Source organism: Schistocerca nitens, chromosome 2 (assembly GCF_023898315.1).
Source record: "Schistocerca nitens isolate TAMUIC-IGC-003100 chromosome 2, iqSchNite1.1, whole genome shotgun sequence".
In the NCBI taxonomy this organism is placed as follows: domain Eukaryota; kingdom Metazoa; phylum Arthropoda; class Insecta; order Orthoptera; family Acrididae; genus Schistocerca; species Schistocerca nitens.
In genome coordinates, this window is record NC_064615.1 from 726,689,641 (window position 1) to 726,704,377 (window position 14,737).

The following is a 14,737-nucleotide window of genomic DNA, read 5'->3' on the forward strand; positions in this document are numbered from 1 at the left end:
GCAGTAGCGGGTTCTGGGGCCTCGTGCTGGTCGACGGTCGCGTCCTCCTCGACTTGCAATGTCTCCTTTTGTGCGACGTCTTCCCTTGCGACGTTTCGGGGAACGTTGTTTCCTTGCGCGACCCTCTGTGTACGACGACGGAAGGGAGTCGCGTAGCTCTGGCAGGAAGGCCGCTGTAGGAACGATGAGCGAGTCGATCTCAATCGTGTTGCCGAGGTCAGGGTCAGCGTCCGATTGCGTCCGCATCGTCGGAGCGGCGTCGATGGCCGGCCGAGGCGGCGGGCCGTCTGAGGCGCTCTCCGTCGGTGTCTGGTGCGGCTCGTTGGTGGCGTCGTCGGTGGCGCCCGGGCGACGTTGCAAAGCGGCAGGAGAAGCTAGAGCAGCGGCGTAGGTCACCGGTAGCACTGTAGGTTGCGACGTGGGTGGTTCTTCGGCAGCTGGAAGTTGCGTCATACGCCGTTGTAGGCATTCGGATCTAAGGTGGCCTTCTTTGCCGCACCCGGAACAGGTCCGAGGCTGGCCGTCGTATATAATTATTGCACGGCATCCGCCGATCTGTAAGTAGGACGGGACGTGGCTTCAGAGATCAATGGTGACCTGTCGGACCCCGTTTAGGACAGGATACGTCCGAAACTGTGTCCACTTCTTCGCAGTGTGGCCATGGACTGTGCCGTACGGGCGGAGTGCCGCGACAATTTCCTCAGCAGGGAGTTCGAATGGCAATTCGAAAATGCGTATCGTTCGCATACCTAAGCCTGCGTGGTGGACGGTTACCTCCCCCACATTGCCATCACCATGACAGAAGTGGAGCCCCTATTTCGTCTCACGTAGGATGCGTTCGCACGCCGCGTCGTTAGTGATTTTAACATAGACCGTGCTGCTCACGATTGACAAATGTATGCCGATAATATCGGTCGCCGGGATCTTCACTTCCTCTCGCAGAAAACGCTCCACCTCGAGTGCTTTGGGTCGGACATAACCGTTGCAGAAAGTAAATCGGAGTGAAGATTTACGGTGACGGTTCGCCATGGATAGTACACGGTAAGGCGGCACTTGAAGCAAAGGCCGTCAGAATGTAAACAAGGCGAGCTCGCGCTCCGCACGTGGTCAACACGGACGCGACCGCTCTGTTGCCTTTCCGAGGGCAGACTGCCGTACCATCTGAGCTGCCCAACCACGACTCACGCCCCGTCCTCACAGCTTCACTTCTGTCAGTACCTCGTCTCCTACCTCCCAAACTTTACAGAAGCTCTCCTGCGAACCTTGTCGAACTAGCACTCCTGAAAGAAAGGATATTGCGGAGATATGGCTTAGCTACAACCTGGGGGATGTTTCCAGAATGAGATTTCCGCTCTGCAGCGGAGTGTGCGCTGATATTAAACTTCCTGGCAGATTAGAACTGTGTGCTGGACCGAGACTCGAACTCGTGACCTTTGCCTTCCGCGGGCAAGTGCTCTACCATCTGAGCAATCCAAGCACGACTCACGCCCTGTCCTCAGAGCTTCACTTCTGCCAGTACCTCGTCTCCTACCTTTCAAATTTTACAGAAGCTCTCCTGCGAACCTTGCAGAAGTAGCACTCCTGAAAGAAAGCCTGCGAAATGCAAAGGTCCCGAGTTCAAGTCTCGGTCCGGCACGCAGTTTTAACCAGATCTTGACATAGATTTTATTTCTTAGGGAATAATAACTATGCAAACGTTGGTGGTCCAATATCGATGAACAAAAAAGAATATGAGTTCTGAAATGAACATTAGTTTTCCCCAGACAAGTTACTTAATGCAGAGACATACTAACCTGAATGAGGAAGTTCTGGTAGACCTTGGCCTTGAGCCACTTCTCTGCCAGCAAGTAGACACGACGCTCGGATGCGGCCAGTTGCGCACGTAGGTCCACGTACTCCTGCTCCAGACTGCTCTCCAGCTGAGTCTGTTCCTCTGCCTGCCACAGTACAAAGCGCTCCATTATTACAGCACATGCTTCGGCACACGCTTCAGCACTATTGCACCTCTGGGCGCAGAACACAGACATACATTATGATATCATATATTACAACAAACTGTCACGCTTTATAATGGCACATATTGTAGCATACAGTTCAGCAACGTGTTTTCAGAACATGGATCTATTCCATAGCTGGGTGAGGTGTTTAATAAAAGTAACAGACTTGATGAGGTCTAACTGAAGCCAGTAAATTACATTTGTTTTTGTGGAAATTGTGAGCTTTCGTTGCTATTATAGTTTTCCAACCTATTGCAAGAAACACGTACTTCTCAAATTGTCAGATGAATGCTTTTCAGATGCTAATTGTCTTAACGGCATTTTTTCGAAATTTTGTTAACGCAATGTATTAAGTACTGACGTAAATAAATTATTGCTATTATTATATTGGAACGCTTTATGTTTTTTACTGTATTTAAACAATTTATCATTACTGTATTAAACATATTATGCACTTAATGGTCATTTTTATTACATATTTAGGCATTAGAGCCACATTAAAAGTGGTGGTGGGGGCAAGCTATATTAGATCGAAACAAACAGTGAAAAACGTCCCGCCCCCTCCCAGAGAGAAATACACCACAGTTCCCCACGTGTATTCATTCGCACCCCTCCGTTTCATTGCATATAGGGTTGATGCTCCCTATTATATTTATGCAGCACGTTTCAAATTGTTCAAATGGCTCTGAGCACAATGGGACTTAACTTCTAAGGTCATCAGTCCCCTAGAACTTAGAACTACTTAAACCTAACTAACCTAAGGACATCACACACATCCATGCCCGAGGCAGGATTCGAACCTGCAGCATGTTTGAGACAGCGTTTGCTAAATTATTTAGTACTGTGTGTTTCAGAAATCCACTCTCCACGCAAGTGCATTTATGCTTCTGGCTGAGATTTACAGGCTTTAAATTTGCTTGATAATGAGCATGTTCAGTAAAGGAATGGACGATGCCGCGTCTGGGGCCTGCATGTCCCACTTCTAGCTTTTCCTTAATGCTGGGGAAGAATATACACTGAAGAGCCAAAGAAACTGGTACACCTGCCTAATATAGGGTAGGGCCCCCGCGAGTACGCAGAAGTGCCGCAGCACGACATGGCATGGACTCGACTAATGTCCGAAGTAGTGCTGGAGGGTGGGGATCTCATCTGAACGGCAAGTTGCAAGGCATCCCAGATACGCTCAATAATGTCCACGTCTGGGGAGTTTGGTGGCCAGCGAAAGTGTTTAAACTCAGAAGAGTATTCCTGGAGCCACTCTGTACCAATTCTGGACGTGTGGGGCGTCGCATTGTCCTGCTAGAATTGCCCAAGTTCGTCGGAATACACAATGGACATGAGTGGATACAGGTGGTCAGACAGGATGCTTACGCACGTGTCACCTGTCGGAGTCATATCTAGACGTATCAGAGGTCCCATTTCGCTCCAACTGCACACGCCCCACACCATTACAGAGCCTCCACCAGCTTGAACATTCCCCTGCTGACATGCAGGGTCCATGGATTCATGAGGTTGTCTCCATACCCGTTCACGTCCATCCGCTAGATACAATTTGAAACAAGACTCGTCCAACCAGGCAACATGTTTCCAGTCATCGACAGTCCAATATCAGTGTTGACGGGCCTAGGCGATGTGTAAAGCTTTCGATCGGGCAGTCATCAAGGGTACACGAATACGCCTTCGGCTCCGAAATCCCTTGTCGATGATGTTTCGTTGAATGGTCCACTCGCTGATACTTGTTGATGGTCCAGCGTTGAAATCTGCAGCAATTTGCGGAAGGTTTGCACTTCTCTTCACGTTAGACGATTCCATTCAGTCGTCGTTGGTCCCATTCTTGCAGACTCTTTTTCCGGCCGCAGCGATGTCAGAGATTTGATGTTTTATCGGATTCCTGATATTCACAGTTCACTCGTGAAGTGGTCGTACGGGAAAATCCCCACTTCATTGCTATCTCGTAGATAATGTGTCCCATCGCTCGTGCGCCGACTGTAACACCACGTGCAAACTCACTTAAATCTTGATAACCTGCCATTGCAGCAGTAGTAACCGATCTAACAACTGCGCCAGACACTTGTTGACTAATATAGGCATTGCCGACCGCAGTACCGTATTCTGCATGTTAAAATATCTCTGTGTTTGAATACGCGTGCCCATACCAGTTTCTTTGGTGCTTCAGTGTATATACTCTACGTTTGTGGTCTTCGTCACTGATGTCCCATTTCCTCTTTCAGGCATCCACCCGCCATCTTCTCAGTGGGCGTCTGAGTTATACAGAGCGGCGCACATAAAACCGGACCCTGCGCTGAAAGGAATATGAATGAAGAAAATCAACGTACATCATCGCTTTCTTACATTTTTATTGTACAATTTCATTATTAACTATGTAATTAACAGTTTAAGTAATAGATTTACTTTTAGTAGTTTTATAAGCATATTTTAGAAAGGAATTTAAAGCCTATGTTCAAATGTTCTCCGCCAACATCCAAGCAAAGTTGTGCACGTCGAAGCATGTTAAGGAAAACACTTTCCAGTACTCTTTGAGAAATGTTCGAAGTTTCTTCATATATGTTGGTTTTTAATGTGTCAAGTGTTCTGGGATTGCTGCGGTAGACTCTAGCCTTTAGAAATCCCCAGAGGTTAAAGTCACATGGTGACAAGAGAGGAGAGTGGGGTGGCCCCAAGCCCTTACTAATGGTCCTCTCTTCTGTAAAATCAGTATGTATACGAGCTAAGGACAAATCCACCATCTTTCTGGAAATATGCACAACATTTTTCGTTTGCAGTTAACATAGCCGAAAATCCATTATAGAGTTGCAAGTAAACATGTGTGTTGACAGTTTCATTGATGAACAATGGCCCGATAATTCTGTTACCAGATACAGCACACCATACACAAATTTTTAAATCGTGAAACGGCTTTTGCAGTATGCCATGGGGATTCTCTGTAGCCCAGTGTCTTGTGTTTTGTGAATTAACGTAACCCAACAGATGAAACCAAGCTTCATCCGTCGGAAAAAGGAGGAACGGATCAAGATGTCACCCAGCGACATTTTCCAGCAACCGATTACAGTAATGTGTACCCTTACACTTGTCCGCTTCTTTTATTTGCTGAACAACACTCACACGGTAAGGTTTCATTTTTAAGCCATGAAGGATACGTTGACATGACCTGTGAGATATTCCACATTGCTGTCGATTTGTAGGGACTTCTTTCAATGTGTGCCGTCGCGTTTGCCACAATTTCAGATGTACGTACAATCAGTGCCTTATTTCTCTTTGAATCAGCAACACTGCCTGTCGAACGCCACTTTCTCACTAAATCCTGAATCGTTGATTTTGCAGGAACATTACTTCCAGGAAAGTTTTCATGAAAAGTGTCACGAACAAATTTAATGGATTTAGACCGCACATATTTTTCAACAATGAACACACGTTCTTCAATGGAGTAAGGCATGACAATGAAGTACACGGTTTATAAAGACTACTTTCCGTATGAACTACTCACACGCTACTGCTGCTGGAAGTTGGCAAAGAAACTGATAAACGAGTAATGCTACTCACGCGCGTTCGCAGTCCGGTTCGGGCCGGTTTTATGTGCGCCACTCTCTATATTCTTTCTATATGCTAATACTTTCTCTATTGATTCCATCTTCAGTCAGTCAGCCGGCCGAAGTGGCCGTGCGGTTAAAGGCGCTGCAGTCTGGAACCGCAAGACCGCTACGGTCGCAGGTTCGAATCCTGCCTCGGGCATGGATGTTTGTGATGTCCTTAGGTTAGTTAGGTTTAACTAGTTCTAAGTTCTAGGGGACTAATGACCTCATAAGTTGAGTCCCATAGTGCTCAGAGCCATTTTGAACCATCTTCAGTCAGGAGGTTGCAACTCTGCATTTAATGGTGACATCTATAGGGTAGAATCCTATCGCCACATAGAGTGATTCCACTGACATGTTGGTGAAAACCCCTAACTACATCACAAGAACTCTCCTTTGTCTTCTCTTGAACTCAGTGGTGTTGGTTTATAGGCTTAAGGGGGTAAACTGGGACCCGCATCACTCGAAACTAAATGGATCAGAGAGTGCTACTCTCTGAAGAGTGATAACATCGGTTTCACCGTACGTCTTTGATGCAATTTCAGAGAACAGTAAATTACATTGCAGATGGCAACTGGCGAACAATGCAGACACCATGAGCCCATTAAACCTGCCATGCCACGAAATTAAAGTCCCAGTAGAGAAGCACGAAGTTCGATGACTTGACGTGGAAAATCCATCATGGTTCTCCTGCATCGCCTGCAGTGGATTCTTCCACTGATTGTAAGAATTGTGTCGACCATCTAGATGAATGTAATAGCTGATGCGTTCGCTGAAAATTTGATGCCCATTGCCACCCTTCTACTAGAGATACAGCACGAGGGTGAGGAAGCCATATATTCACCACAGCCGAAAATGTCTAAGTCTCAGTTCCAATACTTGAGATCTGTACAGCAAGAAAGGAAGAATGAATTGATTGCTGGTGTTAATAACGATCATCCTCATTTACCTCCTCTGCATTACTGCAGATGACGTCTCACTGAGCACATTTGTTCTGCACATGCAGTACACCTGAGGTGCCAAGTTGGTTCCACTACACTGTGTGGAATACGAAGGTTCTGTTATAGTTCACTAACCTGCTATCTTCAAGTTGATGTCCCCAGCGCAGAAAACAGCACGCAGGTCGTAGGTTCTGTATCTTCATTCTGAAACTGACTTTTAGCGAGGTTCTGTTCTGAAATAATGTATCACTTCTTTGGGATGCTACTCGCGTATTTTAATATAGCCACACGAGAAGACTACATGATCTTAATACAACACCTTCTGATACAGCAAAGTACGGTACATGATCAAACACAATGTTTACGAAAATGTATCTTTACACTATTTGTGGCACGTGTCTGTGCCTCATGACTACCGGAGTGAATCTTTTAATACTGAATACTGGCAAACACATCCTGCCATAGACAACATGACTGTACATCTCGACCGCCTAATCCAGAGTGACGAACAGGAACTTAAATAAAAACTGGAAAGACATCCTACGACAGACAACATGTCTGTTCTTCTCGACTGCCTAATCCAGAGCGACGAACAGTCCGAAACACTTCGCGCGCCATACCACAAAAGGCGTGACCCGAACGCTTCCGAAGTGCTTCGTCTGCAATTTCGTCTGTCTTTTGTTTTTGATTTAAATTTTTTTAATAATTCTAAAATGGCTAATTGATAGTCAGCTGTTGAGAGATATTTATATTAAAAAGTGAAGTCATTCCAATGAGTAGTTTAACTTACAATAATAACTATACTTTAACGTTTTGGCGCCCTTGCTCCGAACACAGCAGCCAATCACAGAGCAATAGCATTATGCAGGCGGTCTTTCTCACGGGAATTGTACCGAATCTAACATCTGTCACGGGTACCTCACACCACATTTCGTCATCTATATACTTCTTGCATCTCCACTGCTCTGGGCACAGCTTCTTGGAGCCTAATATGATGGCTGACTAAGCCAGAAATATTACATCTGGTAGGCAATATGAACTGCATTATCCATAACAGAGGCTTCCCAATGGCTTGGATGCTCTGCAAGATTGTGGCCATAAATAAGGCAGATCAAGTTCTACACGTTCCAAAGACTTAACAACCTAGCTGCCTATTACCCACACTGTCGATGGTCCTTGCGGTCCTGCACTGCCAGCGCCTCCCCCACTACGTGGAAGTATAGTGACTGCATCTTGGGCAGCAGATTACCTTCAGTAAACAACATGCCACAACCCACAAACTTTCGAGACTTAGGGAGGTAGGACGTCAAACCGGTCGACAGGGAGCAGGACAGGCATTAGAGGACGCTTTAATCTCCACTGTCAATACTTTTCCTAATAAATTCATAAAACTTTTTCAGCATGCCTAGGAAGGATTCAGGATTCACACTCATAGTAGTAGAAGTTCCAAAAGCAAAACAGATTTTTTTTTTTTTTTTTGCAGGCAAAATCTCTTCATTTTTTCTCTAACTTTTGTATGCGGCTGTGGATGTAGATACACTTTTCTTCATAAGTAAAAGAGATTATTCGAAGAGTTTTGAGTAGCATACAAAGCATACCTGCAAGTGTTTGAAATTCTGCAATTTATTTAATTGGCGAAAAAGTGAATGAGAACGACTTGTTTAGAAAATACTCAAAATTAGCAGTTAATTATTTCAGTTTCTACCCATTTTTAACTGATTTGGAAAATTTTAGAATTTTGCATTAAGAATGTCGTGTTCAACAAGCGCACCAAGTTTGAAAATAATAGGACTTTTATTTCGGGTGCTATAGTTACCTACGTACACACATTTTTGTTTCGAAGAAAATGCTCATTAAAGTTTCTTCTTGTATTTAGCATTCTTTTAGAACTGTCCAGAATCATAATCAGGTTCTTTTTCATGTTCTGTATCAGTTTTCTTTTTTCCTATTCCAGTGGTTCACTCTTCTTGATTTTGTCACCTCCAAAAATGATTTATCTGCTTTCACTACACGCTCTCTGTCTATCGCATACAAAGCTTTCATACAGTTCACTCCAGGTTTATTTCCTGTTTTCTCTAAAACATATTTCCTGCTTTTCACACCATCAGTAAAACATGAAACTGCTTCATAAACGCCAATATCAAGTGCACTTGGTCCTACAAAAGTTGTTTTTGGCAATCTTTCCCATATACATTGGTTAAAACTCTCATTTGGGATTTAGGTATCGCCATGAAGACATTACTTGAATATTCCTGTGATGATATTGACCTTTGATTGCAGAATCATGATTCACTTCCCTTTGGGCACAAGTTGTGGATAGGGTTATTACTTGCGGACACTTTGTGGAAGTATAAGGCCAAAACTGCTTGCTTCATGTTTTTCAAGTCCCTTGTATTTCTTCTTATTGCCAATCCACAATATGTCCGTAGCTTGTCAATTTCTGCGTCAGTCAGTCGCCCTTTCCCTTTTATTCCCCTCCCAACAGGTAATTTTTCTCCTATCGAATCTTGTCTCAGCTTTCTAAGTCCAGTGCCAAGTCTTTCCTGTACATGCCCCACAAATTCTAACTTCTGCACAATAGTGTCAGTTACATGTGGAGCACATTTTTGAACCTCAAGGAAAGCTTTACTGTCACCGTCGCGTGGGAAGCAACTGGTCTGGTAAGCAAGCTAAATCCGCGCACTTCCATACGTCCACTTAAACAAAAATGGTTCAAATGGCTCTGAGTGGGACTTAACCTCTGAGGTCATCAGTCCCCTAGAACTTAGAACTACTTAAACCTAACTAACCTAAGGACATCACACACATCCATGCCTGAGGCAGGATTCGAACCTGCGACAGTAGTGGTCGCGCGGTTCCAGACTGTAGCGCCTAGAACCGCTCGGCCACCCCGGCCGGCTCCACTTAAACCTTTCTAGTTCATATCACATTCATGACCTGGGATGCCTTTCACACAACTATGACAAAATTTGCTCAAAACTTCACCATGTAGTACTTTGTTAGTGTCAACAGGTGTTGCTGTAACAACTCCGTTCAACGATCATCAAAAGCGGTCACTATGTCCCTGTCACCATCATTTTCGGCAATAAATTCTTCAACAGCACTTTTCACTGATAATTCTGCAACTTCTTTTCTCCACTAAACAGTAAGCCATAATATCTCTCAACTTTTTTCTGGAGAAGGTGGATGATTCATTACAGCACAAAATAATCTTGCTGCCTTTTGCTGCTACCAATACAGGGCATGCTATGCGCTATCCTCAGATTCACATCATACCTTTGTTTACGATTGTAGATGTCATGCAAGACGCATGCCATTACTGCAGAATAAAGGTAAGTTTGTAGCAAGGCCTTTCCTGGCATCCTCATCTTCCACCAGAGAAACACGCCGCACACCAAAGCAATGCTTACACATGACATTGTCCAATTTTAGCTGTGGCAGTATATTAAAATCAACAATAATACTACGCGAACCCTTATATTTACAGTCTCCGTTTTCATTAGCGTCAAAAACAACTTTCCTTCTTGAAGCACACGGCGGTGATTCGTTTACAGGCATCGAGACGTTGCAGTCTTCCGCCACTGGTGTAGTATTTGTTGAAACACGCTTTATTGTGTATCTGTTGCTCAAAAATGGCTCTGAGCACTATGGGACTCAACTGCTGTGGTCATCAGTCCCCTAGAACTTAGAGCTACTTAAACCTAACTAACCTAAGGACATCACATACACCCATGCCCGAGGCAGGATTCGAACCTGCGACCGTAGCAACAGCGCGGCTCCGGACTGGAGCGCCTAGAACCGCACGGCCACCGCGGCCGGCGTATCTGTTGCAATGGCGACTTTGTTTACGACTGAAGCAACGAATTCTAGGCATGTTGTGCGATAATATGTCACAAACGAGCACAAAACAACGCAGCCAAATGAAAATCAATTCGAAAATCACAAAACCACACTGGAAGACTTTCAAAACAGAGAATAAACACAATCAGAGAACAAGACAATGCACGTCGATAGTAGCGGAAAAAAGTATTGATAACGATGGTCCTTTGTTTCAGGCACGACAAGGCCTGGCGAAAATATACACGTTTGAATTCCATAGAGCACTGCGCGAAGAGGCGTGCTGCTTCCCTTTGGTACACTTAAGACCAAATAACGTGTCTTATATTTCCTCAAACATATATGTTATACACAGCGACCTCTTCAGGAAAATGTGGGATACGAAATGAGCTTATTTTTCAAATATATACGTATATGTTTCTTTTATTTTTGATGTCCTAACCGCCTTAATCGAAAAAGCGATGCAGTTAATTGATACTTTGCAAGAGTACTTCACGATCGTTCAGCAGCATCTGAATCTGTACGTCAGGAGCGACTTACGTAAAAATATTTAGTTCAAGGAATCCCAGCGCCAACCGTGCAGCTCCTGATATACGAGTACTAGCTGGAGGGCAGGTCTTCCTTGTTAGCGCAGCCGGTGAGCTCTCCTTAGAGCGCCGGATACTAGCGGGAGTCCTGTAAGATTTGGTGATTGTTGCTCTGTTCTATGCAGCGGATACGCAACCTGACAATGAACGCGCGCTGTACGCGGACGACACCGTGCTACGGATATACAGCCAGTGCAGACTCCAGACCGCTTCCGATGATCACTCGTCGTGACGAGACGCCAAATTCCCGAAGACTTAAGGTAGATAAACATGCAGGTTAGTGACACGTAATGGAGAAGTATGGCCAACTACCTGGGTGCTATAGTGTCACGAAATTGTTGACACTGACACTTATACTCCTACCGCTTACGCAGTACCAGGTAATCTCATATTCCGTTACTTTTGTAATTTGCTATATTACATTGAACGCAATATATTTTGTAACTTACCGCACCACATTTTCATATATTTAGTTTTTCTTTTTATAAGATTTGATTCTGTTGTGTCGTTTCTTTTATTTTCATGTGGAGCAAGCTAGTGCTGCCACCAACTACGTCCAACTACGTCCACTACAGCTCGTACACTGCCACACCTACCACACCAGCCGAACACCGTAAGAAGTTGCACTCAAGACGTCGCCAGGCGCTGATCTCTGTTTCTTCACAATAATTTTTGTTTGTCGTTTGAGCAACGCAAGACCGTATTGAAGTGGTACTGAACGTATGAAGACGTGATGGACAACGGCAATGGCGTAAAGTGTACGGAACTCATCCACCAACACGTACTACAGTTAACGGTACTGTTCAGTATGTGCATAAGGATAGATGTGGCAGATCAAAAACATCAACAAATCCAGGTTCCTGCGCTGCTGTGTTGCAACATTTTACTAGGTCACCTCAGAACTCTATGAAGCAGAATGCACGAGAAAGTGGGGTAATCCGATCAAGCGTGCAACGAATCCTGACGCTGCAAAGTGGAAAGTGTACATTCCAAGAGCATTGCACGCTATGAACGAGGTAGACCCGCATCGAAGGATGGAGTGGTTTGAATGCACGCCTCGCGAGGGTGAATGGTTTACAGGGATGGTTATCTGGTCTGACGAGGCACTATTCAAACTGAACTGTAAACCGTACTGCAAACGATCACAACTGCGTGTACTGACCTTCTGAAAATCCTCACGTTCACGTGGACAAACATGTTAATCTACCGGGTGTTAATGTGGGGTACGGTCTGTCATCGCGCGGATTGATTGGCCCGCTCTTCTTTGAAGGTACCGTAACTGGTGAGGTGTACCTTCATCGATTTTACCTGACCTCGAAGAGGTGTTTGGAAACGAGAGATTTTATCTAAAACAATATGGCGCTCCGGCTCATTACCACAGAGATGTCAGAGCCTACTTGGACGATAGGTAAGTCGAAAAGGAGCTCTTGAGTACCCACCATGGTCTCCAGACCTTACACCTCATGATTTCTACCTATGGGGGACGTTGAAAAATGAAGTTTAGCAACAGAAGCCAGCTACACCGAATGAACTATGAGAAACCAGCGAGGCGTCCTGTGCAGCTGCTACATCGGCAACATTGACAGCCGTATTTCAGTCAACAGTTCAGCGGCATTGATGTTGTTCGGCTGCTAAAGGAGGTCACTTTGTACACATAAAATAACCTTATCCGCATGCAAGAATTGTAACGGTATGTCATTTAGTTCCATTAACATAGACTATCAAAGAGCATCTACATTTTTCTGGACTCCCCCCCCCCCCTCTCTGTCCCATTTATCTTGACCACCCTAAATAACTGTTTTTCCAGATGCAAATTACAAAATAAGCAAATATTCTTTAGCGGTCGGGGGGACATCAATCAGTATGATTGCCTTCGTTGTAGCTTTGTGTTTTACAGAGATATGAACAGCGGTATGACTTTTTTTAAATGGCACCCTGTATTTTCGGTAATTCATTTCCTCTCCTAAAGACCTATCCAAAAAATGTATCACAGTGTACCATTCACTGAAACACAATGTTGTTAATTATGTAACACAACACTGACGTTGACGCTCCCAGCGCTTAGTGCAGGTAGTCGGGGCAATGGAACACATCCACGTGCTGATGTTGACAGTGGACAAATGTAAACATAAGTAGAATGCACACCCGTCATTCCGTCAACCATCGTCAGTTGAAGAGTTGAGTGAATAGAATGTACACCAACGAAGAGAAGGTAGAAATGCTACTCATCTATAGGGTATGTAAGTTAGCAAAACAGTAATTGCAATACTGTTTTCTTATGTACGGGTACATTTAGTACAGTAGTTTAGTCCTTTTAAATACTGTTGTGTAGAGTAGGCATACAGTAAAGCCTGTCCTTCCTACAAACTGCATCTTCATAACGTTTCTTTTATTGTTGTTGTTGAAGGTAGGCGAAATGCTACACAGGCAGCGGAACTGTACAGAGAGCGATATCCTGACAAGAATCCACCTTCCCGACGGGTGTTTCCTCGTCTTGTTGCGACGCTTCAGGAAACGGGAAGTTTCAACCCACGACAACACAATCGTCGTAGCACTCGCACTGACGAAGCTGCCGAAGATAGTGTTCTCACTTCCGTTGCTATGAATCCACATGTGTGCACACGACAGCTTGAACACCAGATTGGCATTCCTAAACCCAGTCTACATCGTATTCTTACACGTCACCGGTTCCATCCTTACCATGTACACCTACATCAAGAATAACATGGGGATGATTCCCAGAATCGTGTACAGTTCTGTCAGTGGGCACAGCAGCAAATCCTCGCCAAACCGAACTTCTTCTCTAATGTTCTATTTATCGATGGATGTTCCTTCTCAAACAAATGACAGATAAATACAAGGAACGCGCATTATTGGTCCAGCGACAACCCACGATGGCTTAGACAGGTGGAACATCAGGGTCAATGGAGAGTTAACGTCTGGTGTGGGATGCTTGGTACTACAATTATTGGCCCTTATTTCATCAATGGTAGTCTAAACGGCACAGCGTATGCCAACTTTCTCAGACGAATTCTTTCTCCTCTTCTGGATGAAGTGCCGCTAAGAACCAGAATACTTATGTGGCATCAACTCGATGCATGTCCAGCACATAATGCCTTGCGTGGACGTCGTGTTCTGAACCGAAGGTATGCTGCCAGATGGATTAGTCGAGGAGGAACAGTTACTTGGCCTGCTAGGTCTCCTAATTTAAATCCTCTTGACTTTATTCTTTGGGGAAGCATTAAAATCGTTGCCCATCGTGATATTCCAACAACTCCAGAGGACTTGCAGGAACGTATCGTGCATGCTTGTAATTCTCTTCAGCAGGCAACACTGGAAGCAGTAAATAATTCTTTCATTCTACGAATGTCCCAGTGTATCGGTGTCCAGGGTCACCACTTTGAGTCCTTTAAATGTCCTACTCCTGGGCAATTGTACAGGAGAGTCAAAGTCAATTTTGTGTTATCTTTTTACTTGGTTTTAATTTGTTTTCTGACATCTCCATCAAGTGTACAAGTTTGTGATCCCGGTCTCAAGGTCAGTGTTGAGTTATGTAATTAATAACGTTGTGTTTCAGTGAATGGTACACTGTGATACATTTTTGAATAGGTCTTTAGGAGAGGAAATAAATTACCGAATAAAAAATACAGGGTGGCATTTAAAAAAGTCATACCGCTGTTCATATCTTTGTAAAAAAACAAAGCTACAACGAAGGCAATCATACTGATTGATGTCCCCCCGACGGCTAAAGAACATTTGCTTATTTTGTAATTTGCATCTCGACA

General features: G+C 44.5%; 1 protein-coding gene across 1 annotated transcript in view; it reads right to left on the bottom strand.

The window, feature by feature from the left end:
- The window catches only part of LOC126235287 (cilia- and flagella-associated protein 100-like), a 168,003-nt gene that overhangs the window by 81,682 nt on the left and 71,584 nt on the right, over positions 1-14,737 (bottom strand). Inside the window, exon 4 of the mRNA XM_049944013.1 lies at positions 1,794-2,006. Coding sequence (XP_049799970.1) covers positions 1,794-2,006 — 213 coding nt within the window. The remainder of the gene's footprint in view (positions 1-1,793; positions 2,007-14,737) is intronic.